This window comes from Lepidochelys kempii, chromosome 1 (genome assembly GCF_965140285.1).
Source record: "Lepidochelys kempii isolate rLepKem1 chromosome 1, rLepKem1.hap1, whole genome shotgun sequence".
Lineage (NCBI taxonomy): Eukaryota > Metazoa > Chordata > Testudines > Cheloniidae > Lepidochelys > Lepidochelys kempii.
Window position 1 is genome coordinate 259260277 of NC_136380.1, and position 27880 is coordinate 259288156.

The following is a 27880-nucleotide window of genomic DNA, read 5'->3' on the forward strand; positions in this document are numbered from 1 at the left end:
TCCCTACTGCACTCTCTGAAGGCTGGTTTAACTCAAAGCGCTCTACATCTGCAACTGTAGCCATGCCCTAAGTTTAGCTTCCAGGACCTCTCCCTCATACCAATCCGCACCAGGAACACGGCGCTCACTAGCCACTGTCTAGGTGTCTCGGCAGCTCCACCACCTTTGCCTCAAGTTGGCAAGTCACTGGATGGTTCTTAAGCTCCCAGAGGGAATCAAACATAAACGTCACGTTTATTGTTCACAGCTTTACAAAAGAAAAATAGATATGATACATATACACGCGTGCGCACGTGGAATCTCATGTCACGGATGTACAAAAGAGAGAGAGCAAGAGAGAGGGAGGGAGCGGCTTGGCGTAGTTGTTCCCCCTCCCCCACCCCAGTCATGGTGCACTAAGATCACAGTGTTTTACAATTTGAACATGATTGTGTTTGAGGCCCCCCCCCCCAACGTCCCTCCCTCCAGCAGGGCGTTAGCTGCATCTCAGTGTGAGCATAGGGCAGCTAGAGGAGAGGCAGGAGATCCAGTCAGAACAGACACTAGAATAATCCAGGAAACAACAATGTATTTGTCTGTCTCCCCTGCACCCCCACTTCCCCACCTTGTGTAGCTGAGAGAGAAAAGGGAAACGATCCTACAGGTGGAACCACCAGACATGGAAAGTGGAAGGTTTTGAGGAGGGGAAAGCAAAACACGACACGAGCAATCACAAAACCCCAAAGTACCCCCCCCTCCCCCGCCCAACAGTGTATGCAGACATCAGTGGCTTCACGCAGCTTGGAAACACTGAGCGGTCATGCACTCCAAAGGAAAATGAACTCCCCCACCTGCAGCTTCAAGTCCAGCAGCTTTCAATCCCGCGCCCCCCAAGCTGCTTCCCCTCTAAGGGTGCTGGCTCTTTCCCTGTGCTCTGGTGAAAGTCCATCCTCAACTCCCCTTTCCTCCCACACCTGCTGAGCAGCTAAGAAGCACAGGCAGGCTACCTCCACATGTCATTAGCAAGTGACGGGGCTATGGAGCAGGCATGACTACTCAGACTGGACTATCTATCCCTTGGGATATTGTTTTCCCTTCCTTTCTGTACTCTGGCCCCAGGGAATTCATCTTGGATTCTTCCTACTCTCCTTCTTGTTCTCTAATGTTGATCTGGAAAACATGCCCCAGGGAGCACCTCTTCCCCCTTTCCTTTGATTAGCTCACTACAGAGGTGGCACCCACCACTTGCTGGGCAGCCCAGGAAAGCATTGTCCTAGCTAACCCAGCCATGCTGGCCCTTTCCCAACTCCCAACTGCCTTTGACCTTGATATGCAGAACCTTTTCTGCCCCAAAGATCCTCCACCAGAAGGCAGCACAGAGTCTAGCAAAGCAGGTGCAATGGCCAACCATGAGCACTCCCATCAAGGAAAATACCCTCTGCCCGCAGCCTACCAAGGGGAGTCAGTGAAGAAGGGGAAATGCAGATTGTTGGCCAAATGGAAAGAGGAAACATATTGGCTCTATTTCAGAAGAGACTCCAGTTGCAACCCTGAGATCAGGGTGTAACGGCTTGCTTCACTTTTCCCCACCCAGGGCTGTAACTGAGGCCTTTCCAGCAGCAGAGTGGGGAACAGCTAGTTACTGACCCAGCATCTAAGTGTTCAGGGTCAGATAAAATACAAGAAGAAGCCTTCAAACCCCAAAGGGCCTGATTCATCTCTCACTCTACCAGTGACACTCCAAAGCAACTTCAGTCAAGTCAGTGGAGTTACATCAGGCTGGTGCCAGAGAGAAGAATCAGGCCCTGAACTTGTTTTAGGGGGAAAGATTTGGGATCACAGTTTGCTTTTTGTCTGCATGCTTCCCAGTCCTGGCTGCAAGTGGGACATGCCCACCCCAAATCCCTGCATGGCTGGGGGGTGGAGAAAGAAGGCTGAGCAAAGGAACACACCCAGCTGCAATCCCAGGTTTGAAAAGTTGCATTCTGAGTGGCTCAGAGAGAACACACCAGTTTCTACGCTACAGCCAATCAGATTTGGACCTGGTGCAAATGAAACTCAGTTGACTACAATGGAGCTGCTTTAACATAAGCCAGAGTTGAATCTGGCTCAATCTCTCCATACATACAGCAGATATGAAAATATATAGCATAGAAAGAGAACGCATGCTGGTGTGGTAGAGAGGCTTGATCAGCATGGGATGACCACGTTATTCCTGGGTGGCACGGCGCTGAGCGAGTTATTCAGGTCATCCTAATTCAGTACCAATAGAACACTCAGATCACCCTACCCCATCAGAGAGCCTGTTTAGGCCACAGAAAAATGCTTTAAGAAATGGTGAAGAGGTGCTAACAACATTATTGGAACTACCTTGTATCCCTCTGCTTGTAGTCAGGTTTCCTGCATACCAGGAGTCTAACTGTACATGTCTCAAAGGCAGGGGTGAAAGTAAAGGACGGAGCACAGTTCTATCCCCACTGCGAAAAGCAGAGGGAGCGCTCCCCTCTCTCTCCTTGCCTAGAAAAATCATGCGGCCTCCCAGCTCCCCCATCCCTGTCCTCTGGTGCAGAGAAAGCTCCTTGTGCTGTTTCCATCTACTTTTTTACCGCCCAGAGGGAAAGGTCAACTTGTGCTTTTCTAAAACCTCTAAAAGGCCTCTCTAATACACCATCACGTCATGGTTTTGAGGTCAAGATACCTCCTGATCTATTAGAGCTGGAAACAAAAACTCCTTGTCAGTGGTAAAAGCATCTGATTTTAACTTTGGTGTGTCACAAGATACTAGACCTTGTCCGTGGGTGGGCATCCTGAGCCTCCAGCTTTGTAATTTTGGTGGGGGGAACATTCCACCTCTAGAGCGGGGAGAATTAGGGAACATTTCTTGGCAGGTTGGCTGGTTTTTAAAGGCAGCTGTTTAAATTGCTTCAGAGGTTTGGAATGTTCGAAGTATTTCCAGTGGAGATGGCTTATTGGACAGAATGCAGGGGAGGAAGCCAACAGTGCCTGATAAATGCATCTTTCATGCGGCTAGCACCACTCCCTATATAGTATAAACGTGTGTGTGTGTTTGCATTTACTGTATTCTTAGGACTAAAAAGGGTTTGCTGATGAGATGGAGTTTGAGTCATATTATATAAATATAGCTATCCGTAAAAAAAATTATCAGTAAAGTTGGCATTAGCTTTGCCACCCATTCTATTGACTGTAACTACCTGCTTTCCAAGAGGTGTAAGATGTATTTGATTGACTAGGACTGGAGGGGGTTGATGGGTAGGAACAGTAATAGATTGAAGGCAATGCTGTCAAGTAGCTTTAGGCCCAGCATTTAAGTGTGGTAAAAGCACGGCCTCACAAAATTTACGATGATAAATGTCAGGGCATTGTGGGGGGGTGGGGTGAGGGGGGACAACAGTGCTTTTCAAGGAGGACTGGACTATTGGAAACACAAACACAACAGCCAGGGGCGGCTCTACCAATTTTGCCGCCCCAAGCAGTCGCCGCCGAATTGCCGCTGCGCCCGGAAGAGCGGCGGGCTGCTGCCCAAAAGCTGCCGCGGCGGGAAGAGCCGAATTGCCGCTGCGGGACACGGACTGCCGCCCCATTCTGAATGCTGCCCCAAGCACCTGCTTGGAAAGCTGGTGCCTGGAGCCAGCCCTGACAACAGCATCAGGCTGGGTTATGGGAATTAGGAAGTGAAACTAAAGCAGAAAGTGAAACTGACTAGGCTTGTTTCCTGGTCCCAGCTCCGTGACATGCAAAAAGCAAACAAACTGCATCAGTGAGAATAAGGCAATCAGGCTGGGATTTGCAGAAGAGCCTGAAGGAATTATGTGCCCAAATCCCATTGAATTTCAATGGGAACTGAGTGCCTAGCTCCCTTAGGTTCCTTTGCAAATCCCAGTCAAAGGCCTGGTCTACATTTAAAAGTTTTACAGGATAACCATGTTGGATGGGGATGTGTGTGATTTTTTTTTAACAAAAGTAGTTATAGTTGTACCAGTATAAAGTGCCTTATACAAGCAGATCTTATTCCACTCCCTGAACCAGAATAAGCCATACCAGTACAATTACCAGTACAAGTATTTTGATACCCATATAACTGCACCCACACTACGGTCGGGGTTAATTTGCTTTGTTTGCTTTAACTATACGGGTACAGTTAACCCAGCAAAACTTTCTGGGGTACTCAAGCCCTTCGCATGTTCTAACTCTGTTGGCTTCAGTATTAGGAGGAGCTAGCAAGTGTAACACAGTCAAGGCTTTGGTTTTAAGTCTGTGGGACAGATTTGCCCCCTGCTTCTGCAGGCAGTACCAGGCTGAGGGGAGAGAGCACCTCCAGGAGAAGGCAATTAGTGTCCCCAATGTGTGCTCCACGGGAGGAAGGGCGGGGGGGTTCCACACAATCTGCCCGCAGCTCCAGCACACTGAGGCCGCACCAGCTGTTACCCTGTCCTGCTTTTACCCTTTCCCTACCCAGCACCATTCACTTCTGAGACTGGACTGATCCCAGGCAGGGAGTTCCTTGCATCACCCTCCCCCCCCCATATTTCAGGCTGACTTCCTCCTACTGTGAGCTGTCCACCAGGGCTTGGGCCAGTGGAATGAATCTAGCCCTGTGAGTTTTGCATTGACAGTCTCCCTTTCAGGGGATTTAAAGGGGATGTGGGAGGAGTGGAGGGAATGAACAATCCTATTTTAAGAAAGGAAACAGGAATGGGACAGCTTTTGAGAATCGATCAGGGGCTTGTTCTTGTCCCCCATTGTTCAGAGGCTACAAGACTTTTTCATGTAGTGAATATTAAAAGTCTGAGTTTCTCAAATCTGCCGACAGGATGGAGAAGCCCAAACTAAATGGGATTTGAGCTTCCAAATGCCCCTAGGGCAGCTGTGAGAAACTCAGCCTTAAAGTATTAAGTTCTACCCAGGATGAGTTTGGCCCATTTGTGGGGGAAATTAACAAAACCTGTTGAGTCCTCTGTGGAACCCAGGTGTTGGTATCTATAGCAGACGGGGGGAATCCAAGGGGAATCCCAGCTGGCAGGACCATGGAGCTAATATCTGGAAGAGGGTTTTTCACTGTGACACTCCCAGTGGAACATGCAGTTAGCTTGGGTATTCCCAGTCAGCCAGTGGCTTCCCCAGGACCAATGCCCCGCCAACTAGGCTCTATGGCCTTTGCAGTTCCACCCAGTACCCACACTAGACTATGCAATGCTAGCAATAGGATGTGCAGAGAGGAGAAATGTTGGCTCGGGAGTTCCCATGGTACCTATGGCTCCCTCATCCTCACACCAGAGCCACCCCCTGGTGGTGCCATTGTATGGATGGTTGGTGGAGGACCTTGCCACTCACTTGTTACGAGTCAAATAGGCCTTAACTGGCACAATCAAACAAACAGCGTCAAATTTCTTTGAGTTCAGATGGTTTTCTTGCTCCTCCCTCCTCCCTCCCCGAGTGGATTCAGAACTCAAGATGTTTCTATTTGGGAAAAAGGGGATCCCTGCCACCTCATTCCTTAGGTGACGTGGAGACAGTGGAAGTCGCTGTCATGCTCCTTTCCATAGGTGGGGGTGGAGGGGGGTTCTCATGCCTTCATCCTCTCCTCACACATCTCAAAGCTCCACTTGGTGGCACCCCCAAGGACCTCCACTAGTTCGTCGTCCCACTGGATCACGTTGCCTTGCAGGTGGGAGGTGCAGTTGGCCAGGCCCAGGATCTCCGTGGGCGTCAGGATGTGGTCCCATATGTTGAACTGAGCTATCTCGCCGACGAAGGCCTGGGTTGCGTCAAATCGACCGCCCAGCGTATCCTGAACCAGCACATTGGGGGTGAGGGGTATCAGCCCATTAACAGAGAAATGGTAGAAAGGGAGAGGGAGAGACAGTGAATGAGAGACATACAAAGGAAACGAGGGGGAGGGAAAGAGAGAGAGAGAGAGAAAGGAAAAGTGAGAGGAGAGAAAAGGTAAAATAGAGAGGGAAAAAGAAGAAACAAACAGAAATGGAGAAAAAACAAAGGAAATCAAATGGCAAGAGTGAACAAAGGAAAGAGAGAGACATGGAGAGAAAGTGAGAGAGAGACAGACAAGGGTAGAGCGAATACAATGAATGAATATGGCCACTGCATTACTCCTGACTACCTCAGATTTCTCTTCCTGGGGATCCCCTTTCCCAGGTGATCCGGAGGGGCGCTGTTACTGTAAACACACACAGCCAACAATGGCTGCAGACTGAATACGGCATTGCCAAGCGAACTCCCACCCAAACTCCCAGGTGCTCTACAAGCATCCGCGGGCTATAACTGAGCTTGGACCTGGAAGCAATCAGGGAGGGGATTCCAAAAAGAACCCGGGCTCTTGCTGTGCAGGGCTGACACAGGCAACCCCTCCCAGCACCACTGAGGAGAGGATGAGGGAGGCGGACGCTGCAGCAGTCAACAGTGGTCCCTCTGATCAGCTGAGGAGCTGTCCTGACCAGCTCCAGATAGGGTGGTAACTGCAGTCTGGGGAGAGTGCTAGAGGGGACACCAGTTTTCTGCTTTTGAGGCTTACAAATACCCCAGAAGGCTGTGCATATTCCACAGAATACCAGGTTAATTGTTCCCAAGATGATGCAGCAACTGCAACCTACCTGCTCCTGGCCCAGGATTATCACCCCGTGGGGTTTGATGGGATGCCAGGCGGCCAGGCTCTCACTGGACCCGCGCTGCTCACCGTCCTCATATGCCCACCACACGCCATCCCGGGTGGTCCAGGCGATGCAGATGTGGTGCCATTTCCCATCCTTCAGATTTAGGGGCAGCTGGGCAACCTTAAAAAAACCCAAAACCAAACCAGGGGTGTCATGGGGCTGCCTTAAAAGCCACAGCGCACCCTTGGCATGTTGTGGGACAATCTCTCCCAGCAGTCACTTGCAGCAGCAGGTCAGGAGTCCTGCACAGACCTTCTCCCACTGGCTCTGACATGCAGCAGCCTGATTTTCAGGGATAGTGTAGAGGGGAACTGGGAGATGCAGGGAGGGGGCGGAGGAGAGATCCTCAGGACTGTGCCTGGAAAGAGGAGGATCCCCTCAGGAGGGAGGAGGTGGAGAGAGGGAAACAGAAAGGAGACAAATAAGAGAGAAAGGGAGAGGTAGGAAAGGGGAGGGGGAAGGAGCAGGGAGAAGGAAAGAGCAGGGGTGGGTAAATAAGGTTTCTGAGTTAGAAACAATAGGGTCTGGTAGTCACACCTCTCCTCTCTCCAGGACAAGGGGAAGCATGGAAGTAATCCCGATCAATGGGAGTAGGGTGGGAGGCTCCTCCCTCTCCCCGCTCCCCCTCTCCAGGAAAGGGTGGCAAACACGCTTACTTCCGCCTATGCTCCCTGCTCGGAGGCTCTAACCCCTCCTGACCTTGTCGTTGATGAGCAGCTCCATGGGGTTGTGTCCCCACTCCATCAGCACAATCTCATTGGCTTGTCCAGGGGCAGAATAGGAGAAAGGAGTGCCCAGCCCAGACGAGGCCTTGGACTTCAGCCACATGCAGATTGTGAAGGCGAAAAGCTCCGGCAGGCTCTTCTTCATGCGTGCGTACATGTAGTTGGTCCGTACAGGGATGGTCACCTTGTAGGCATCTGGAGGGTTGAAGTCTGGTGCTACTGGGTGCTCTTGGGCAAACAAAGGAGAGCGGGGAAAGAAACAGGGCTACAGGTGAGTAACAGTGGGAGCTGCAGAGGGACTGTCCCGCATGGAAACACTGAAAATTAAACCAATCCAACACTGAAATCAACCCTACAGAATGGAACCCTTGCTGACAAAGGCCACTGACAGCACTTGCAGCTCAGCACCATCCTGCCTCCATGTACAGCACCAGCTCAGCTGCAACTGTTAACAACCACTGTCAGTGGTGGTTCTGTTTCGTGGCATAGACAAGGCTGCATTGAAAGGGCATGGTGCAATCAAACAGGCCAGGCAGCAATAGCCCAATGAGCACAGTGCATAGGAGAGATTTGAAAGAACACCCTTACTGCTCAATGTCTGGCCCTTCAGACTCTGTGCCCTATATTTGAACCTGGCCCGAGTCCAGGTTAGATTGTAATCTCCTTAGGCCACAGGCTGTGTTGCCACTTATTTGTACAGAGTCAGATACACTGAAAAATAATCGTTAGAGTGACACGGTATTTCATCTCTAGCCCAAAGCATCTACCCTTCCTCCTGATTAAGAATGGTGAGGCACTGTCATGTGCATAGATGGCAGGCGGGGGATAGGATTTTTTGAATCAGCCAGGAGCAGATCATGGTTTAATCAGACTCTCCCCTACCAGTACTGACCCTGTTCCAACTCAGAGACCCGGCTCTGGAGAACACTCAGCTCCTTCTCCACCTCTTGTTGCTGCTGGTCATTGTTGCTAGTAACGGAGGAGTGCTCTTTCTCCAGAGACAGTATCTTGGAGAGGAGCTGCTCCTCTAGCTCCTCCATCTCGGTGTGGAGCACATCTCGGGTCAGCACAGGGGAGGAGGTGGTGGAGATGTTGGCTCGTGCTGGGAGCTCCTGCTGCACTCGGAAAGAGAGGTGAAGAACGGGGAGGGGAGAGGGAAAGGAAGAAAGACAAAAATCAGGGATAAACATAACCACAAAGATGAAAACAAATTACCCAGCCCCATCTCTTCAGAGTCACCTGGGGATAAAGCCCTGGACTTCCAAGTCAAACTGGTTGGTCTTTAAGGGCCTCCGTCTTCATGTGACCCTCACCTTTAGGAGACTCCATTAGTTTCATTACAAACATATCTGACATTAAGCACGTCAACTGGTTACCCTTCATGATCCTTCCCTGTTACCTTGGGGTTGAATAGACAAAGGGACTTCCATTGATGTCAGTTCTGTCTTTGGACAAACTTTCTCCATGGAGAAAGGAGACCATGGGGCTGTGACTGGAAATTTTGTGAGGATTTTCCCAATGGCCAGCATTGGACACTAGATGGGGGGGCTCTGAGTTACTACGGAGAATACTTTCCCAGGTGTGTGGCTGGTGGGTCTTGCCCACGTGCTCAGGGTCCAACAAATCGCCATATTTGGGGTCGGGAAGGAATGTTCCCCCGTGTCAGATTGGGATTTTTTCGCCTTCCCCTTCAGCGCGGCACATGGGTCACTTGGTGGTTTAAACTGGTGTAAATGGTGAATTCGCTGTAACTTGAAGTCTTTAAATCATGATTTGAGGACTCCAGTAACTCAGCCAGTGGTTAGGGGGCCTATCACAGGAGAGGGAGGGTGAAGTTCTGTAGCCTGCGACGTGTGGGAGGTCCGACTAGATGATCACAATGGTCCCTTCTGACCTTAAAGGCTCTGAGTCTATAACAGTGGCTGGGGCTGAGCAAGGAAAGATCAGAGGTCCTCTCCCTCCCTGCCGCTCTCATCTCCGACTTTCAGGCGACTGTCATTGTAACATCACAAAGTGGTGCTGTAATCCTCTTAGCTCAGCTCAGTCGCTGCTCTCTCTCTGTGCTGCTCTCTCTCTGTGTTTGTGTGTGAGGTCACAGCAGGTAGTACATGGCAAAGTGTGGGGAGGACCCCAACAGGAGATAAGGCCCCAGCTGGTAAAGCTCCCCACCAGGGTGTGTATTAACTTGTATAACAGAATCTTGGGGTGCAGTGGCCGCACCTACAGTGTCTCCAGTTGCTGGGAGTTTAAATCCCAGTGCTGAGATTTACAGATCATGCCTGCGCTGCCCACCCCAAACTCTCGAAGTCCTACCTCCCCATGGACCAGGCTCAGAGTAAAACCTGCACTGGACTCTTTGAGGCAGGCTCTGCTTTGGCTATTGCAAAGCCCTGGTCAGGAACATTGAGGGCATGTCCCAAGATGTTACGGCATTTTCAAAAGACCCAACCATCATCCTGCAGGCTCCCTAGCGGACACCAGGCCAGATGGGAGAAGGGGATGGTATTACTCAGTGGTGGTGGAATCTGTGGTGAGAGGGGAAAGCTGAATGAAAGGGTATTGCCCTTGGGGGGCCCTGCTGCACAGCCTTTGTCTATGCCCCTGTCCATTCTGGCAGAAGGGCTCAGTTCAGCCAGAGAAACCCTCCTATTCAACCCCATCCCCAGCTGACACTGTTCGCAAGGACAGGGTATTGTCTTAGCCTAAAATGTGCTGCCTCCTGTACGTAATCAGTTCGGTGATGGCAGATGGTGCTGTGGGAGTCAGCGCTCGACACCATCCCACACGCCTCCTGCTCTTAACGCCAGCGTGGTGAAGGCGAGGTGGCTGCTGCCGGGATTCATTCCCCCTCCAGTATCAGCTCTTCTCTGGACTAGCTTACACTCTCTGCCTCCCTTTGCGCTGGGCTTCACAAATCCTCTCAAGGCTACTGATGCCAGGGCCGGGGTGCCTGTATGTGTGTGGGTTTGTAACTGTGGTCACCTTCCACCCTCTTCCCGTTCCAGCCCTCCTCCTGCCCGTGCGGAATTGAGGAGCTGCCTCATGCTATCTCCCATTCTCTTCCCCCAGAGAAACAAACTTCTTTTATTTCCCCCGTGTATCCCTCTTGCTATGTTAAGCTTAGGCTCTCCTACAGACGCAGGGTCGGGTGGGAAAGAACAGCTGTGACGCTCAGCCTTTGCCCCCCAGAGCTGGCCTGAGATGAGGTCATGGCACTCAAGGCTTCTGGATAATCACTGCTTAGTTAATGACTTGGGGAGAGGGCATTTGGGGGTACGACCAGCTCAGGTGAGCGCTGATATCGGCTCAAAGTGGCAAGCGAGGAAGGAAAATGTGCCAGGGGCAGGGAAACTGACCTGAAAGATCAAACACTGTCTCTGTCTCTTGCTTTCTTTCCAGGTGTCTGGAGTATAGGTTCCTCCCCCACCTAGTTTGTCTGTTTACAGGTAACCAATCCATCTCTGCCTGCCTGTCCCACCCCTGCCTGTGGCGTATTGGTCTGTTTTTATACACATGTACATCTGTCCTGCTTTTCCATCAATGCCTCCTGCCTCTTTTCGAGTTGGATTTGCAAGAAGTATTGATGGTTGGAAAAACCTTCCTCATTGAGACATCCCTCAATTGATAATTCCTGTTACAGACCTAGACTAGAGAGAGGAAGGATACAAAACACCATTCACTGACCAGCTGGGATGTTAAACTGAGCGTCTTGCACCCACCTCCAATGAAGCATTACATGAAAGTCCCTTCCACCCATCTCTAGTGAGATGTTACACCAATGTCGCTTCTGCCCCTCCCCAGTGGCTTGTCCAGTTGGGAGTGAAGGACCCTCTGGCCCTTTTGGAAAAATTCGGGGGCTAATTCTGATACCCACGCAAATCTTTTCCTCACAGTAAAACAGGCTCCATTATCCCAGGCCATGTGCTCGCTCTGTCAGTTGCTGTGCTCCGAGGTCTGACTGGGGATAGGGCACGGCAGTGGGAGTGGTGAAGCTCTCCCCACGCCCCACCAAAAATCCCCAACTCCACCCACAATCCCAGACTAGCTAGAGATCTGATAAAAGGACCAGACATGAAATAGTTCATAACTGAAACTGACATCTTTAGGGTTAGAATCAACTCCCCAGTGACAGGAACAGGAACTCTTAATACCACTCTCAAGACCAAAAGTCTGCTTTGTGCATAGGATCAACGAGCAGAGGGGAATGGAAAAGGAATCTCTGTACACACCACATGGTGGGCTGGGCCACAGCTGCTCCTCTGCAGGGCTGTGATTGAGGATGAGACCCCTGGGCATGCAGTGCTGGGGTTCTTGCACTGTCCTCTGAAGCACCTGCTGCTGCTGACGGTCAGAGACAAGATACTGGGGTAGACGGTCTGGCAATTCCTGTGCTCCTATGAATCTGCAGGCCACTTCACTGCACCTCCACCTGCCCATACCTTGACATAGGGTCACTGTACATGACCTGCCTCCCCACCCCAACACACAGCGGAACCCACAGCAGTTAGTTCCACTGTACTTAAGACCATCAGTGCTGACAGGATTGGGGCAGCATTTGCAACATAAGAGTAGCAGCAATGTCTAATGTTCTTCATCAGTAGATCTCAAAGCACATTACATGACTGTCCCCATTTTACAGATGGGAAAACAGAAGCACAGAGATGTGAAGGGATTTACCCAAGTCACCCATCAGGCCAATGGCAGAGCTGGGAATAGAACCCAGGTGTCCTAAGTTCTTGTCCATGCTCTAACCACTAGGCCACCCCCCCACACATAGCATTATCATTTCTCTCCAAACTGCATTGGGTCTGTGTTCTGAAGGTCTTTTCCACAGCCCTAAAGACTAGAAACTGAATGCTAATGTTCAGTGAGAGTTTCAATGTAGAGCTGGTTGAAAAAAAGGAAATTATTTTCCATACATATTTTGAATGAAATGAATTTGTTTTAATTTTTGTGTGTGTGGAATTTTCCACTTCATCAACCAAATGACTCAGAATGATTTTTTTCTTTTAAATTCTTTAGTGGAAAAACTGGAAACATTTCAAACACATTTTTCACACTGTTCAAAAATCCATTTGTCATCAACAGAAAAAACCTTTTAAACAAGTTATTTTCCTTCCACCCTGCTTAGATGTTAAAGAAACTGATGGGCCTGCAGGCTGTTCTACTGCAAACTGGCTTGGTCTGAGCCCAGACTGCACTGCCAACAGGCACCTCACCACCACGTGGGCTAGGAAAGGGATCCAGAGAAAATTCTCCATTTTCTGCTTTGCTTCATTGGAAACTGTCACAGGGTGGTGACTTCCTGTGTTTTCACAGCCTAGAAGCTTCTGCAAAGGCCAGCAAAAGTGGATTTCTGGCTGATTTCTATTATCACTGCCAGCAGCACTTCCGGTTCCCTAGCTGGGAAGAACTGGTATTGCCCAGAATCCAAATGGGGATCTCCAGGAGTGCCCTCTAAGGCAAGCATTTCTATTCACACAGAAAGCGGGCCCCACCCAGGCTAGCTCCATTCTGTGCTCCACTCCTCCAGCACCCAGAGCTTAGGGAGGAACACTGAGACTCAGAAGTGTGGCTAGTAGACACCAGTGTGTGACGCATTAACATGTTGAAATCCATCTTTCCTTGGACTCCAGAATCCAATGCCAGCATAATTTCATCCCACCCTACAGGACAGTTTCTATTTCCCTGTCAATGCCCTGAGGATTCCGCACCATCATTTATCTCTGCTTCTTGGAATATATCGACACAGCAAACCTCTCCCGACCCTCCAGGGGTAGCAAGTCTCCAACCCTGGATCAATTGACTTGGGCTCATGGGGCTCACACTGTGCGGCTAAAAGTAGCAGTGTAGATGTTCCGGCTCAGGCTGGAGCTCAGGCTCTGAGACCCTCCCCAGTCGCCAGGTTTTGGAGCCCAGGCTCCAGCCAGAGCACAAACATTGACACTGCTGTTTTTAGCCCCACAACCTGAGCTCCGTGAGCCCAAATCAGTTGACCTGGGCTCTGAGTCTTGCTTCTGTGTTTCTTTTTTTTGCTGTGTAGACATACCCTTTACTGGCCAGAAGGGGATTGGCTGTTAAGGGGACACGAGGCCCTTTTCCTGCGCTGGGGGCTAAGAACACTGTTCCACAGTATTTCAGCCTGTGGAACAAAGACCAGAGCTGGGAATTAAACCAAGGTCCACTGGACCGCTGTGCAAAGTGCTGACACTTGGATAGACAGATGTGTTGTTTGACTTGTGCCCTATTTATCTATCTAATCTATCTATCAGCAGTTATATTTTTATAAGGGTGACATACATTGCTGTGCTGGGCCAAAGAGAGATCCCAGCTGGATTCCCGTCCTAGACCTCTGGCTCAGGGGGAAGGGGAAGGAGGTTCCTGCACCCCTGTAGTGGCCCCTTTGGCTCATATGGGAACAGCTCTCTCAGGGTTCTAAGAGAAGTCTATTCAATTTGATAAACAGGCACAGAAGATTCCAGGCCTGGTTCTGATTTCCCTCACATTGGTGCAAATCAGGAGTCCTGCTGCTGAGCTCAGTGGAGTCACACTGGCATAAAGCCGGTGTGAGTGAGAGGAGAGTCAGGCCATCTGTCTGGAAGTCTAACTGGAAGGTTTAAACAGGTAGGAGAGCCTATCGGGGAATGTCTTGCATGCAGCTTTCCCACTGCTGGCAACAAAAGTAACTCCCAAGGGAATCACAGACTTGGAATAGGAGCTATTCAAGCTAAGCAGCAACAAAAGAATTCATTAGCATGCCCGGAAATTTAAAACAAAGCAGCTCTGTGTAATTAGATTGAAATAAGCAAACAGGCTGTAGGGTTAAAGTGGACTCCATTCAAGCAAACCTATACAAATGGAACAGCTCCTCCTCCTCCCAGCTCTTCCCTAAGCTCTCACTAGCATGCTCAGGTACATATTGAATTTCCTCACTCCTGCTCTCTTCAGTTAGTGGTAGCTAGAATAGTCTCTTCCTGTAGTTAATCCACACACGGTCTTTTTCCCCTGAAAGGGAGATCAGTGTTTGGCATTCTCTGCCCCCCTTCCAGGTTTTGGTGCAGGAGCTGTTGCGGGTCTCAGATCATGTATGTTGTGAGCTCTCAGATCTTGACTGAAGTGTTGGGTGGTGTTGAAACTTTAACAAGGATGTTCCTTCATCAAAATCTTCATTAGTCATAGGAGTGATGTAGGTGTCCAGATAAACAAACTAAAATTATAGAGCCAGCTCTTCAGATGATGGTCTGGTTCAAAGGGTTTTTAAACAGTCTGACTAAAATCGCCTTCTCCTCTCTACTGGCTGTGTGAAGTCACTAGTTCAAGAGTTTTCCAGGGCAAACAAGACCTGAATTTTTAAGGTAAACAAACAAGCAGAAACCTCTCACACGCACACTTTCAGGCCTTCTTTATTCATCATCAGTAGAGCTGGGTGGAGAAAGGGAGTCCCCTTTCACACAGGCTTTAGATACTTTGAAATCTGGTGTCATTCCAATTAGGAATGAAAACAAAATTCTTTGCAAATGAAGCCCCTACCCCGGGGAAGTTCGCCTTGTGTGTTGCCATGGAGCCCTGGGCCCTGGAAGCCCTGGGCTTCCCAGCCCCAAGGCAGTCTGGCGAGCTACCCTGAAGCTGCAGACCCAGGAAGTACTGGGGTCTCCAGCCCTGGGCAGTCCAGCAGGCAGGCTGCTGAGGAGCCAGGAGGGGGCAATCTTGTGGGAAATGAGGCAGTTTTGAAACCTACCTGGCAAAACATATTGACTCAATGAATGAGCAAATTCTGACGAAAAAATATTTGGTCAGAAATTTGCCGACTGGCTCTGATCCAAAAGAAACAAAGAAAGGGCACAAGCTCATTTTAATATTAAGTTTTGCAGGTCACCTTAGTAGATCATTAGATTCATTGAGTTTAAGGCCAGGAGGAACCTTCATGGTCAAATAGTATGACCTCCTGCAAAACACAAGCCAGAAAACCTCACCCAGTAATTCCTGAATCAAGCTCATAACTTCCGTTTGAGAGAAAGATATCCAGTCTTGATTTAAAGACTTCAAGCAATGGAGAATCCACCACATTCCTTGGTAATTTATTCACTGGTTAATTACCTCACTGTTAAAAATGTGGACCTTATTTCTAATCTAAATTTATCTGACTTCATTCTCCAACCACTGGGTCTTGCTCTGCCTTGTTCTGCTAGGTCAAAGATCTGTCTCCTCTCAGACCAGAAGTCAGGATGGAGTCCTGCCCGTCAGCATGTTGGGTATGTCTCCTTTCTTTGGAATGGTGAACTGGGATGGTCTAGGATCAGAAAGGCATATTCCACACAATCTATTTCCTGAGAAAGAGCAGGGAGGGCTACTGGTGAACAACTTTCTTTCTCATCTTCTTTGCATTAATAATAACAGCATTAATAATAGAGCAATAATTCCAGGACTGTCTGGCAAAGACTCATGCAGAGAGATGGACTTCCTAGCAACCTAGTAGGTGGGAGAAGACCAGCTGCCTCTGCTGTGCTTTTTTAGCTAAGCCGGTGATAACGGAACCTCTTTCTGAATAATAATCATTTAAAAAAAACCATCACAAACTGCATCACTTCTCTGGTTATTCTATCAAGGGAAAAAACATCCCCACTGTGGGTAAAATGAGGCATAGAATATACTTTTAAAATACAGATGAATTGACAAGAAAATGATCCCTCAGCAAAGAGGTGATAGTTAGAGGGGGGTGAATTCTCTCTTTAGTCAACTGCCTGCTGAGTACTTCTCTATCCTGGCCTCCTTCAGGGCAAAAGATGCTTTAATTGCAATTACAGTCATAGAATTGTAAGCATTAAAGATGAAAAAGATCTATTATGCTATCTAGTTCCACCCCCTGCCACCAGCCAATGCAGGATTGTCCTCTAAAATCTATTCCCTGGTGGTATTTCCATTCTAGCTTTAATTGTCCCAAACAACAGGGCTCCCACCACTTTCCTTGGGAGACTATTCTATAGCCTTTGAAGTTCTCACTGTTAGGAACACATTTCCTGATCTCCAGCCACATTTTCCCTTTGCTCAAATTTGTGCCATTACTTCTAGTTACTCCCCATGGGGCACATGGTGCTTTTGGTGTAAGCAAAATGACACATTGATAAAGACACAGAAAGGAGAAGAGAAAGCTGAGGAGAGGAACATCAGGGAAGGGGGATGGATGGAGAGGAGGGAAAGCTGAATGAGTCATTTACATGCCCATGAGAGGAATAATTTATGATCAGGTGTGTGTGGGGGGTGCCCTGCTTTGTTTTGGTGGGGTTATTTACTTGTGCTCCCTGTTGGTTTTAGCTTTTATTTATTTATTTACTATTACTGTTGCTGCGGATTTTGAGGGCTTTTCTAATCCATTTAGGCTGCTTGGATATTACAAAGGCTGCAGAGATACTGTCTGCTACACCCTTTGATTGTTCTAGCTCTGGATTTAAATGCCATGTCCCTGTTTATATGTTCAGCTCCACCTGTTAATAGAAAAGAGCTCTTGTCACTGTTGTTAGCATCATGACAATCTGCCCTACACTGATCAATAAAGGTTTGTTTCTCTCCCTCATTCCCTCTGACTGACTGCCTTTTCTTTCTTTTCCTTCTTTCCTTTCTTTCTCTGTAACGTCCTTTCTTTCTTCTGGCAGCTTCCTCCATTTCTCTCTCTCTCTGAAACTTTTCTCTCTTTCTCTAGCTCCCTTCATACCACATTCTCTCTCTAATTATTTTTGTCTCTCTCTCCTACCTTTTTTGTCTCTTTTTGTATTGATCTGTCTAGCTCAGTTTATCTGTTCTCTCCCCTGACTCCGCTGATTCCTGGATGGGTCACAAAGATGATCTTGTATCCGATCTAAGGAGAACCAGACTACAGTATTGGCTTTGGCACTGTCAGCATATGGGACGATGAGCCCTCGTAACCTGCCCACACACGGAGCCTTCACTTGTCACCACTTTCCCTGTGTGCTGACTGAAAGGGACAGTAAGAATGTCATCCCACTTCCCTAGCAGAGAACCTCAATCAACCCTAGCAGGGGGCGGTGCAAAATCAGACCTGCAGAGCCCCAGAAAACTTCAGAAAGCAACAGAAGTCAGTGGTGGGTGGAAAGGGCTTGGCAACTGGGCAGGAGACAGTGGAAACTGTCACTGTGGAGCAGAGCATAAGGTTTCGGCAGCTGGGAGGGGGTTTGTCTCTGGGGGGCGGGGAGGGAAGATTTCAGAAGCTGTGAGAGGGTCAGTTTGGGGCTGCAAGGAGAGAGGGCTTCAGAAGCTGGTTGGGGTTTTGGATGGTGGTGCTTGTCCCTGGGAGTGTTAAAGAGGGTTCCGCTCTACATCACCTTTCACATGGAGGTGGGGGGGTCAGCCAGATGGGAAGGTTTGTGCTAGGTTGGGAGATGCCAACAAGGGCCCCTGCACCTCAAAACTTGGCTTGTGCTTGGGGTTGGCAGCAAAGAGCATGATTTTTGGACAGGCTCCTCTGGGTTAGCTCATCTTCTAGGAGAGGGTGAGGAGCAGTTAGGATTGACTAGTGGGATCTGTCTGGCCATTCCTATAACGACTCTGCTTGGCCCAGGTGGGAAGCAAGACAGGAGGTTTACGGAGTATGAGGACACCATTTACAGCTCTCCCTGGAACTATCATGTTAGCCTCACTCTTTGTGGGAAGAGACAAAAATGTATTTGCCAAACGATTGGATGGTGAATGGTTCCCGCAGCCTTTCACCTCCAGGTCAGCAGTTCCAGCCTGGTCCCAGGCCAGTGGACCAGGAAATAAATACCTCCTGACACGTGGTCAGTGGCTTGTGCAGAATTAGCTGAGGGGTGTTTCAATCCCATTCCTAGTGGGACAGATTTTCACAGCACAAAACCATCATCCCATCGGGGGCTTAATTGCCCAGCTCACCAGAGAGGCCCAGGATTGACAGGGCCATGGACACTGAACTCCCCACATCAAAGGGCTTCCCCTACAGTCAGCATTAAGATACAGTGGAGTGATGGAAATTTTCACTGCCGCCAGCTGAGCTGTGCCCTGTGCTGGCAATTTCAGTTTCCAGGGCTGCCAGTCTAGCACCTTTCCCCTCAGACCAAATGACTTCAGAGCCGTAACTGCGGCACTAATGTCATTTTCCACTGCCCTTTTGGTAGGAGGGAATGTACGGAATGACTTCTGAAAAGCTGTTCATTCAGCTCAGTGCTACCCACCTGCCAAAGCGAAGGCAGCAAGCGGGGGGTGGGCAGCGGGGGCTTCTTTATGCCTTTGTGCTGCCAAGCCAACAAAAAGATTGAAATTTGCCAGTTAATATTAACCACATTAAATGTCAACGTCTGGAGTGGTGGGGGGAAGCCAGCACCTTGGCAATCTGTGAGTCTTGGGACTTGATTGGTTTCTATTCGTTGTCAAGCAAATGCACTTTCATTTATATAAGGAGATCAAAGCCCCTCGTTTAACTAATGCATTACAAAATCTGTTCCCACTGCTTTTGTTACAATCTCCCCCCCCTTCCCTTCCTCCAATATGTTCACCTTAACTGCTAAGATAAAGAGGACAGGACCAAGGACTAATGCCCCGTATACTCATGGGAAACCTCTCAGTCTAGATTGCATCACTTGGGAGCCATGGGACCAGTCCTCCCCCTGTCTTTGCAGAGACTCCTCTGGAAGCAACACCATTGTGGTTCCACTGTGCAAGGGGGTGTAGCAGAGGTCCATAAAGGGAGCTCAGCTTTGTGGGGACCCATGCACACTGGCATGCAGGGGGCAGATGGGATTGAAGTGGTTTGCGGAAAAAATGGGGCTGGAGAATTCTTGTTATCACAGTAGGACCTAGAGGCTCCAGCTGAGACTAGAGCTCCATTGTGCTAGGTACTGTACGCACACATAGCAAAAGAGATTCTGCTCCTACATGGATTCCCCCCCCCCCCCCCCGTCCTGCCAAGCCTCACTTCCTCCTCTCCCCCATGGAGATGGCCACAGGTGCTACTGTAGCATTAGGACTGCATTAGCCTGAGCACAGCCTTTCTACAGCCACTCTGCAGCCTGGGGCTGGGCACTGCCTCAGTACACTTGCTCCATATGAATGACAAGAAACCATTCCTATCAGAGAGGCTTGTTAGACTGCAGACCAGTCTCCCGGGGAAGAGGTAGAAAGCCCTGGTGCTGAAGTCACTTAAAATTCACCGAGACAAAGCCACTACAGATGTACCATAGAGAACCACCTTACAGTGGAGGTGGGGGTGGAGAGTGGACCAGATGTGACAAAATAGCCTTTTTCCACCTAGGATCTTTTTTTCCTGGTTAGAGGCCCAATGTCTCTGCTTTGCCATGAACTGAAATGGGATGGATGTGCCTGTTTTTCTCCATAGCAGATTCCCTTAGACAAAGGTACACTAGTAATTTATGTAATAGGCCAAAACATTACAGTTTACAACAATGACATGGCAGTTACTGGGTGATTAGTGTAGAATAGTATTGTGGTTTAATAAGGGTTAGTTCCTTTATAAAACTCTGGATTGGCTTGTCCGTTTCCCTTCCACCTTTACCCATTTCAGATGGGTGCTGGAGTGGAGAAGGCTCCACAGACTGAAAGCAGCAAATTGGGTTAAGGTTAATTGTTTTCTCTTAAGTTTGGGGCTTAAAATAATTTAACTGGTACCTCTGGCATCACTGGCTTTGCAAGCCAAGAACAGATGCCCAAGCATAGGTATGCGTGTGTGTGTCTAGAGAGACATGGAGAGAACGTGAGAAAATAGAAAAAAATACTGCACAGGAAGAAGAAAGGAAGACTCGCTTGGCAGACTGAGCGGCTGGCGGGATTAAGCAATTGGTTATAGAAGCTTTTATCTCTAGGCACCTGTTTGAATTTAGCCTGAGTTCGGTAGTGTCGGAAGAGTTGTTCCCATCTGACGATGACTGTCTGATGGCCTATGTGAAATGAGTTAGGTAACCCATTCCATTTCCATAGTGGACAGGTGTCCACATTCCACACACAAATCCAACACAACGGACGCTGTTCTTCCCTTCTCTATCTGCAGTCTCAGCAGGAAGGCTGGGGACTGAAAGGCCCAAGGATACCCTCAGCTGGTAGGGGTCTCTTCAGAGCGAGCTGGGTGCACAGTTGCTGAGGGTGGTGTGCCTGGGAAGTGTTACTGGTTCTGTCTGTTGTGCCCCTGTTCTTTGGGGATAGGGGATTCTAGCCTCCAGGATTATCAAGCCAGCCTGTCTCACCACAGCTAAATCACTTTAAAAAAATTAAGAACGAAACTACTTAATAGGGGGTTTTTAAAGCACCAATAAATCCTGTTATGTCTGACAGCCACACTAACAGCATCCAGATTATATTAATAATCTTCTTTCAAATCCCTCCCAAAACTCACTTCTCCTGCAAAACCTGCATATGTTAACCCATGTCAATAAAAAGACTGTTGCTTAATGTGCTTGTTACCAGATAGATGCTCTAAGACAGAACCTTCCTATGAGTCTCCCAGTGCATTTGGTTTTGTCTGTCTATTGAGACTAAGCTCCTGAAGGCAGGGAACAGCTCTTTTTCTATTCCTTATTCAGTGCCAAGAGCTCTGTCAGTCCCAAAGAAAGACTTCTGACATGACAGATCCCCACCAATTGATTCTTTCCCCCCACTTTATCCCCCTCCCACGCACAGACAGAATTTTTATCTTTAAAAACATCCTTAGCAGAAAGCAAATAAAACTGGAAGCTGAGGTGCAGAGACACAACCCAGCACCACAATCTGGATCAAAAAGCACAGAAATCATAATTAGAAGAGACATATTAGGCCATATCTTGTCGAACTCCCCTCATCTCCAACTACTGCAGAATATTCCCCATACAGTTTATTTTCTAGAGCTTTGTCCAATCCTATCTAAAAGTGCCAACTTGCTAGGGCTTCCACTCCTTCCCTTGGAAGACTGTTCCACAGGCTAAGAAATCTTGCCCTTAAGGAATGTTTCTTAAGATTCAGGTGAAGTTTACCCTTTGCTCAATTCCATCCTATTGCTCCTAGTGATACCCACATTGAACAATTCCTCCCCCTCCTTAAAAGCAACACCTTTCAAATACCTGTGGTCTGTTATGCGCTCAGCTCTTTTAATCTTCCTTCTTTGGTCAATCACTCCCATCCCCAATAATTTTGGTTGCTTCCTCCAGGTTGCTGACAACTTCCTCTTCCTCTGCCCTCTTCTTGGCATCAGGTGCCGAAAATTGAATGCAGTATTTTAGAGGCTGACTAATCAAGCTGTGTCAAGAGGGACTATCATATTTCTGCTTCATAATGGGATGTTTTGTCTTGTATTAGGTGTAGGGTGACCATATTTCCCTATGCTGAATATGGGACACCTGGTAACCATTACTCGTATTCAAGCAAGTTCAATGGCAATCAATTGTACAAACGTTCAAACTAACATCAAGTTGACTGAGCCCCTGTTAAAAAGAAATACTGAGTAGTTCGATTATTTTTATTTACCGTCTTATCTTTAAGGCTTTAAGGTTCACATGGGGAGGGGTGACACATTACCATTACCCTCTGATCCCACTGAGAGTTACCAAAAGAAACTACAGCATTTGCTCAAGAAACTCCCTGAAAAAGCACAAGATCAAATCCGCACAGACACACCCCTGGAACCCCAACCTGGGATATTCTATCTACTACCCAAGATCCATAAACCTGGAAATCCTGGGTGCCCCATCATCTCAGGCATTGGCACCCTGACAGCAGGATTGTCTGACTATGTAGACTCCCTCCTCAGGCCCTACGCTACCAGCACTCCCAGATACCTTCGAGACACCACTGACTTCCTGAGGAAACTACAATCCATCAGTGATCTTCCTGATAACACCATCCTGGCCACTAAGGATGTAGAAGCCCTCTACACCAACATTCCACACAAAGATGGACTACAAGCCATCAAGAACACTATCCCCGATAATGTCACGGCTAACCTGGTGGCTGAACTTTGTGACTTTGTCCTTATCCATAACTATTTTACATTTGGGGACAATGTATACCTTCAGATCAGTGGCACTGCTATGGGTACCCACATGGCCCCACAGTATGCCAACATTTTTATGGCTGACTTAGAACAACGCTTCCTCAGCTCTCGTCCCCTAACGCACCTACTCTACTTGCGCTATATTGATGACATCTTCATCATCTGGACCCATGGAAAAGAAGCCCTTGAGGAATTCCACCATGATTTCAACAATTTCCATCCCACCATCAACCTCAGCCTGGTCCAGTCCACACAAGAGATCCACTTCCTGGACACTACAGTGCTAATAAACGATGGTCACATAAACACCACCCTATACCGGAAACCTACTGACCGCTATTCCTACCTACATGCCTCCAGCTTTCACCCTGATCACACCACACGATCCATCGTCTACAGCCAAGCTCTGCAATACAACCGCATTTGCTCCAACCCCTCAGACAGAGACAAACACCTACAAGATCTCTATCAAGCATTCTTACAACTACAATACCCACCTGCGGAAGTGAAGAAACAGACTGATAGAGCCAGAAGAGTTCCCAGAAGTCACCTACTACAGGACAGGCCTAACAAAGAAAATAACAGAACGCCACTAGCCGTCACCTTCAGCCCCCAACTAAAACCCCTCCAACGCATTATTAAGGATCTACAACCTATCCTGAAGGATGACCCAACACTCTCACAAATCTTGGGAGACAGGCCAGTCCTTGCCTACAGACAGCCCCCCAACCTGAAGCAAATACTCACCAAAAACCACATACCACACAACAGAACCACTAACCCAGGAACCTATCCTTGCAACAAAGCCTGTTGCCAACTGTGCCCACATATCTATTCAGGGGACACCATCACAGGGCCTAATAACATCAGCCACACTATCAGAGGCGCGTTCACCTGCACATCCACCAATGTGATATATGCCATCATGTGCCAGCAATGCCCCTCTGCCATGTACATTGGTCAAACTGGACAGTCTCTACGTAAAAGAATAAATGGACACAAATCAGATGTCAAGAATTATAACATTCATAAACCAGTCAGAGAACACTTCAATCTCTCTGGTCACACGATTACAGACATGAAAGTTGCTATATTACAACAAAAATACTTCAAATCCAGACTCCAGCGAGAAACTGTTGAATTGGAATTCATTTGCAAATTGGATACAATTAATTTAGGCTTGAATAGAGACTGGGAGTGGCTAAGTCATTATGCAAGGTAACCTATTTCCCCTTGTTTTTTCCTACCCCCACCGCACCTCAGACGTTCTTGTTAAACCCTGGATTTGTGCTGGAAATGGCCCACCTTTATTATCATACACATTGTAAGGAGAGTGATCACTTTAGATAAGCTATTACCAGCAGGAGAGTGGGGTGGGAGGAGGTATTTTTTCATGCTTTGTGTGTATATAAAAAGATCTTCTACACTTTCCACAGTATGCATCCGATGAAGTGAGCTGTAGCTCACAAAAGCTTATTATCTAACTTGTCATCTCATGATGTTCAATGAGATGAAATGTAATGCACACCCACCACCATATATACTCACTCTCTCTCTCTCTGGGTTTCTGTGCGTTGTACTGTCCTTCTGTGTGTGTGTTTGTGTGTGTGTGAAAGAGAGAGAGAGAGACTTTTCCTCTCTACCCCTCTGTGTGTGTCCAGTTGTGTTTGTGTGTTTCTCTCACTCAGTCTTTGCATCTTTCTGACCCTCTGCCCATGTGTCTCTCCATTCTGAAGGGTTTCTTTGGGTCTGGTGTGTCTGGCTCTCTCTCTAGATGGGTCTTTGTCTCCTTGCATGTGTGTCTTTGTGTGTCTGTCTCACACTGTGTGTGTGACAGTCTTTTCCTCGGTTCCTATGTGTACCTGTTTCTCTCCTCTGTGTGCATGTTGTTCTCTGGGAGCTCACTAGTTCTTCTCACTCTGTATGTCTGTGTGGATCTGTAATCCATGCGTGTTTCATAGTCTGTTCCTATGTGTGTGCACTTGCCTCTCTCTTTGTCTCGCCATCCTGCATATCTGTCTCTCTCCGTGTCTTTGTTTGTCTCTATCTCTTCTTGTGTTTTTCTTCATATCTGTTGCACGGATAATCTGAGTGGCTTCACGTATTGTGTTAGCTCTTTCTCTGTGTGTGTGTGTATCAGCCTCTCTCTCTCTCACTGTATGTGCCTAAGTGTGTTTCTCTCCTTTTCTCTCTTTCTTGCACACAGAAAGTTATTCCTGATGACATTGTCTCTAGGAGAGGGATCATCCCTGTCCACCCATCTCTAGATTCCATGCTTATAGGATTCCCCCAACATATAGCTCTCCCCCTTCCTGTGTGGAAGATGATGAGCTGCCTTCATGGCATACTCTTCTCCCCCGTGAATCCACTGAGAGCTCTCCAGGGGTTGAGAGACATTGATGTGGACAGGTGAGTCAGGACAGGCCCTGACATCAGCCTGGGTTAACTTTTCACTCTCCCATGCTGAGAGCCCCCTTTTCATTCATAGATAGAAATGGGTGGGGAATCCCTTGCAAGGGAGTCAGATGCAGGGGGATGAGTGGGCCCTGGAGTCAGTCATGACATCCAGGTTTCTATACAGATGGCCCTGGCCTCTGACAGATCTCCTGAGATCCAAACAGATCTTGGGAAGATCCTTGGGTTCTGAGTGGCAAACTCATGCTCATTCCACAGGGAAGGGGCAACCCTTTACTCGCTATAAGAAACATGTCTCCTCATTAAGTACCCAGATGACATGCTACCCACCTTGAGTAAAATCCTGACCTCACCAAAGTCATGGACTTCAATGGGGCCAGGATTTCACCCCTTGAAGGTACACAAATTCATCAGTATCTCCCAGCTTGAGATCTAGCCCGAGGGCATTCCAGAAAGAAAAGAGACATTTAACTCACTTTGCAAAGGTGTATATCATCTCTGAGATTGCCACCAGCCACTAACAACATGAAAATTCAGTTTCCACACACAGACCCTCCCACACCCACCCACCAAGGGGAACAGCTGTTGTATGTCTTTATGTAAGGCTGGCTTTCATCCCCTTGTAACCAGACTGGAGACTGAAACACTGGCAGTGACCCCAAAGCAGGGACAAGAAGAGGAATAGCACTGCAGGCAAGCAGAAAATGACACAGAGCCCTTTCTTGAATGTAAACAAAAATGTCCATGGCCTCACTTTCATAATTCATTATTTCTTATGTAAGCAATATTCATTATTGTTAGGAAATATTCTGCCACCTTTGCTCCCACTGAGCAGTACAGAGCCTTATTCTGCAAGCAGTCCCATTGCAATCAGTGACATAACTGGATAACTAAGGAACTACTCATTATGTGCGAAGGCAGCAGAATCTAGCCCTACTAACTCCATGGTGCTACCCTCTCCCACAGCAATAGGACTATGGGCAGAGTGAGGTACTACTCTGTGGGAGCATTGGTGGCCTGCTCTGGCCCTGGGCAATTAATAGTATAGATATGTAGGGAATGGAGAAAACATGAGTTCAAAATAAACTCGACGGTGGAGTTGAAAGGGACACACGTCCGCATTTATGAAGAAGAGATGTCTACAAAATGTTTCAATGGATACCTATAAAATGTCCTAAGGTCTTTTACATAAGTAATAGTCTTTGAAGGGAAGTGATGAAAGCCCCATCCCCTGAGAGTCAATTAAAACTAGGCTGGAATATTCTGTGGGGAACAATCCAACATTGGTGGGGCATCTGGAAGCGTGAGAGGAGGGCATGAAATATCCATTTTTATGTATTATATATTGTATATACACACACACACGCAATATCGCTATAATTTCCACCTCTGAATTCTATGAAAGCTACTTGTTTTATTTCAATGAAAGCTTTTTATCAGAGGAAATCTCACATCGAAGAGTAGGGAGAAACCAGAGAAAAGGTGGCAAGGAATCAAACACACACTCACAGGTATTCAATCCATTATACTGTGTCCCCATTTCACCACCACCGCCCACACAGCCAGCCACCCACCCATGGGCCCACAGTTCCCAGAGCCAACAGTCAGGGCTTGCCTGGCTGGGTCTGATTTACCAGAGTACATTACATCTCTGATTTAATTACATGAAGTATTCAAATACACTAACCCCCCTCCCCCCAACCCCTCAGGCATTGGCAATCTAGGAAAAGCCTGGAGAGGGCCGTGCAAAGCAGGGGAGGAGAAGGCTCAGCCGTGGGAGCTGACAGGCTGAGGGGCACGGAGTGGGGAGGAAGGAGAGGAGGGGGAAGAGGGGAGATCGGCAGGGGAGGGCGCGGGGCTGCGGGGGGACGGGATGGGGGGGGTGGGTTTCACGCCTTGCCTCTATCTTGTCGATCCTGTCTTTCAGCGACCGGACAGCATCCTCCATCTCCTGGACCACGGCCGGCGAGTCCCAGGGCAGGTCGCCCATGGTGTCTTTCCGGGGCCCGCCCCAGAGAGAGGCGCTGTCCTGGAAGCTCCGCTCCAGCCCGTTCTCGCACTGGCTCAGCTTGCCCGTCAGCTCGCGGATGGTCTCCTGGTCGCTCAGGATCTGGTCCTTCTGCTGCAGCGCCGTCTGCCTCAGCTGCTCGGCCGCGGCGTGCAGGAAGAAGAGGTCCCCGGCGGGCGCGGGGCCGTCCCCCGGCGGGGGGCTGTCGGAGGGGCACTCGGCCGGCAGCGGGGTGCAGAGGAAGCGGCTGAAGAGCTGCTGGCGCTGCTGCTGGCGGGGCCGGGCGCTGCTGGAGAGCAGCTCCAGCAGGGAGTCCTGGGGGCCGCCCGAGAAGCTCTGCCCAGCACCGTGGAGAGCGCCCGGCCCCTTGTCGGCGGCGGAGGCCGGCAGCAGGGCGGCGGCGGCGGCGCTGGAGTCATTGTCAGCACCCTGGAGAGCCCCGGCGGGGCTGGCCGCAGGGTGGACGCTCGCGATGATGCAAATGATTGCACCAAGGAAAGCGAGCATCCCTGCGGCCAGGAGCACGGCCAGAAACTTCAGGGTGGCAGCTGCGAGGGGGGCCCGGCCAGGAGAAAACAAGGCGGGCGGGCGCCCCGGGAGCGAGAGAGCGCGAGGCGGAGCGGGCGCTGCCTGAGGAGCCCCCGGCTGCCTTGTGCCGCTGGAACCAGCGCGGCGCCGAGTGTCTCCGGCTGGGGCTGGGGCTAGGGGGGGGGGGGGGGGGGCTGATGGGCACGTCACTGACTCTGCCCCTCCGGGTTCCCTCCCCGCCCTTCCCCGCACCCGTTCGGCGCCGGCCCGGGAGCGCAGCCCGCCTCGCTCCGGCGCTCAGAGGCGCGAGAGGGGAAAGAGAAGAGACCCAGCCCGGGAGCTGCTGCTGCTGCTGAGCACCGCAGCCCCAGCCAGCGCAGGAGATCAAATACAGTCCTCGGAACCCTCCCACCCAGCTGGGAGCTGGCATCGCCCCCTCCCTGGGCAAACGGGGGCTGCCACTTCATGGATTGGGGCCCCACTCCCAGAATCCACCACGTGGCCCCCTGCACCCCACCTAGCCCGGGCTGTTAAA

The 27880-nt window shown here is 49.3% G+C and overlaps 1 protein-coding gene across 1 annotated transcript; it reads right to left on the minus strand.

The window, feature by feature from the left end:
- Nucleotides 1–215: 215 nt before the first annotated feature.
- On the minus strand, nt 216–27408 carry NPTXR (neuronal pentraxin receptor). The gene is made up of 5 exons (XM_073326664.2): nt 26710–27408; nt 8286–8508; nt 7368–7621; nt 6609–6788; nt 216–5788 (listed from the first exon to the last, which is right to left on the minus strand). Exons 1-5 carry the CDS (start codon nt 27322–27324, stop codon nt 5564–5566), a joined length of 1497 nt encoding a protein of 498 aa, XP_073182765.1. The 5' UTR covers nt 27325–27408; the 3' UTR covers nt 216–5563.
- Between the last annotated feature and the right edge of the window lie 472 nt (nt 27409–27880).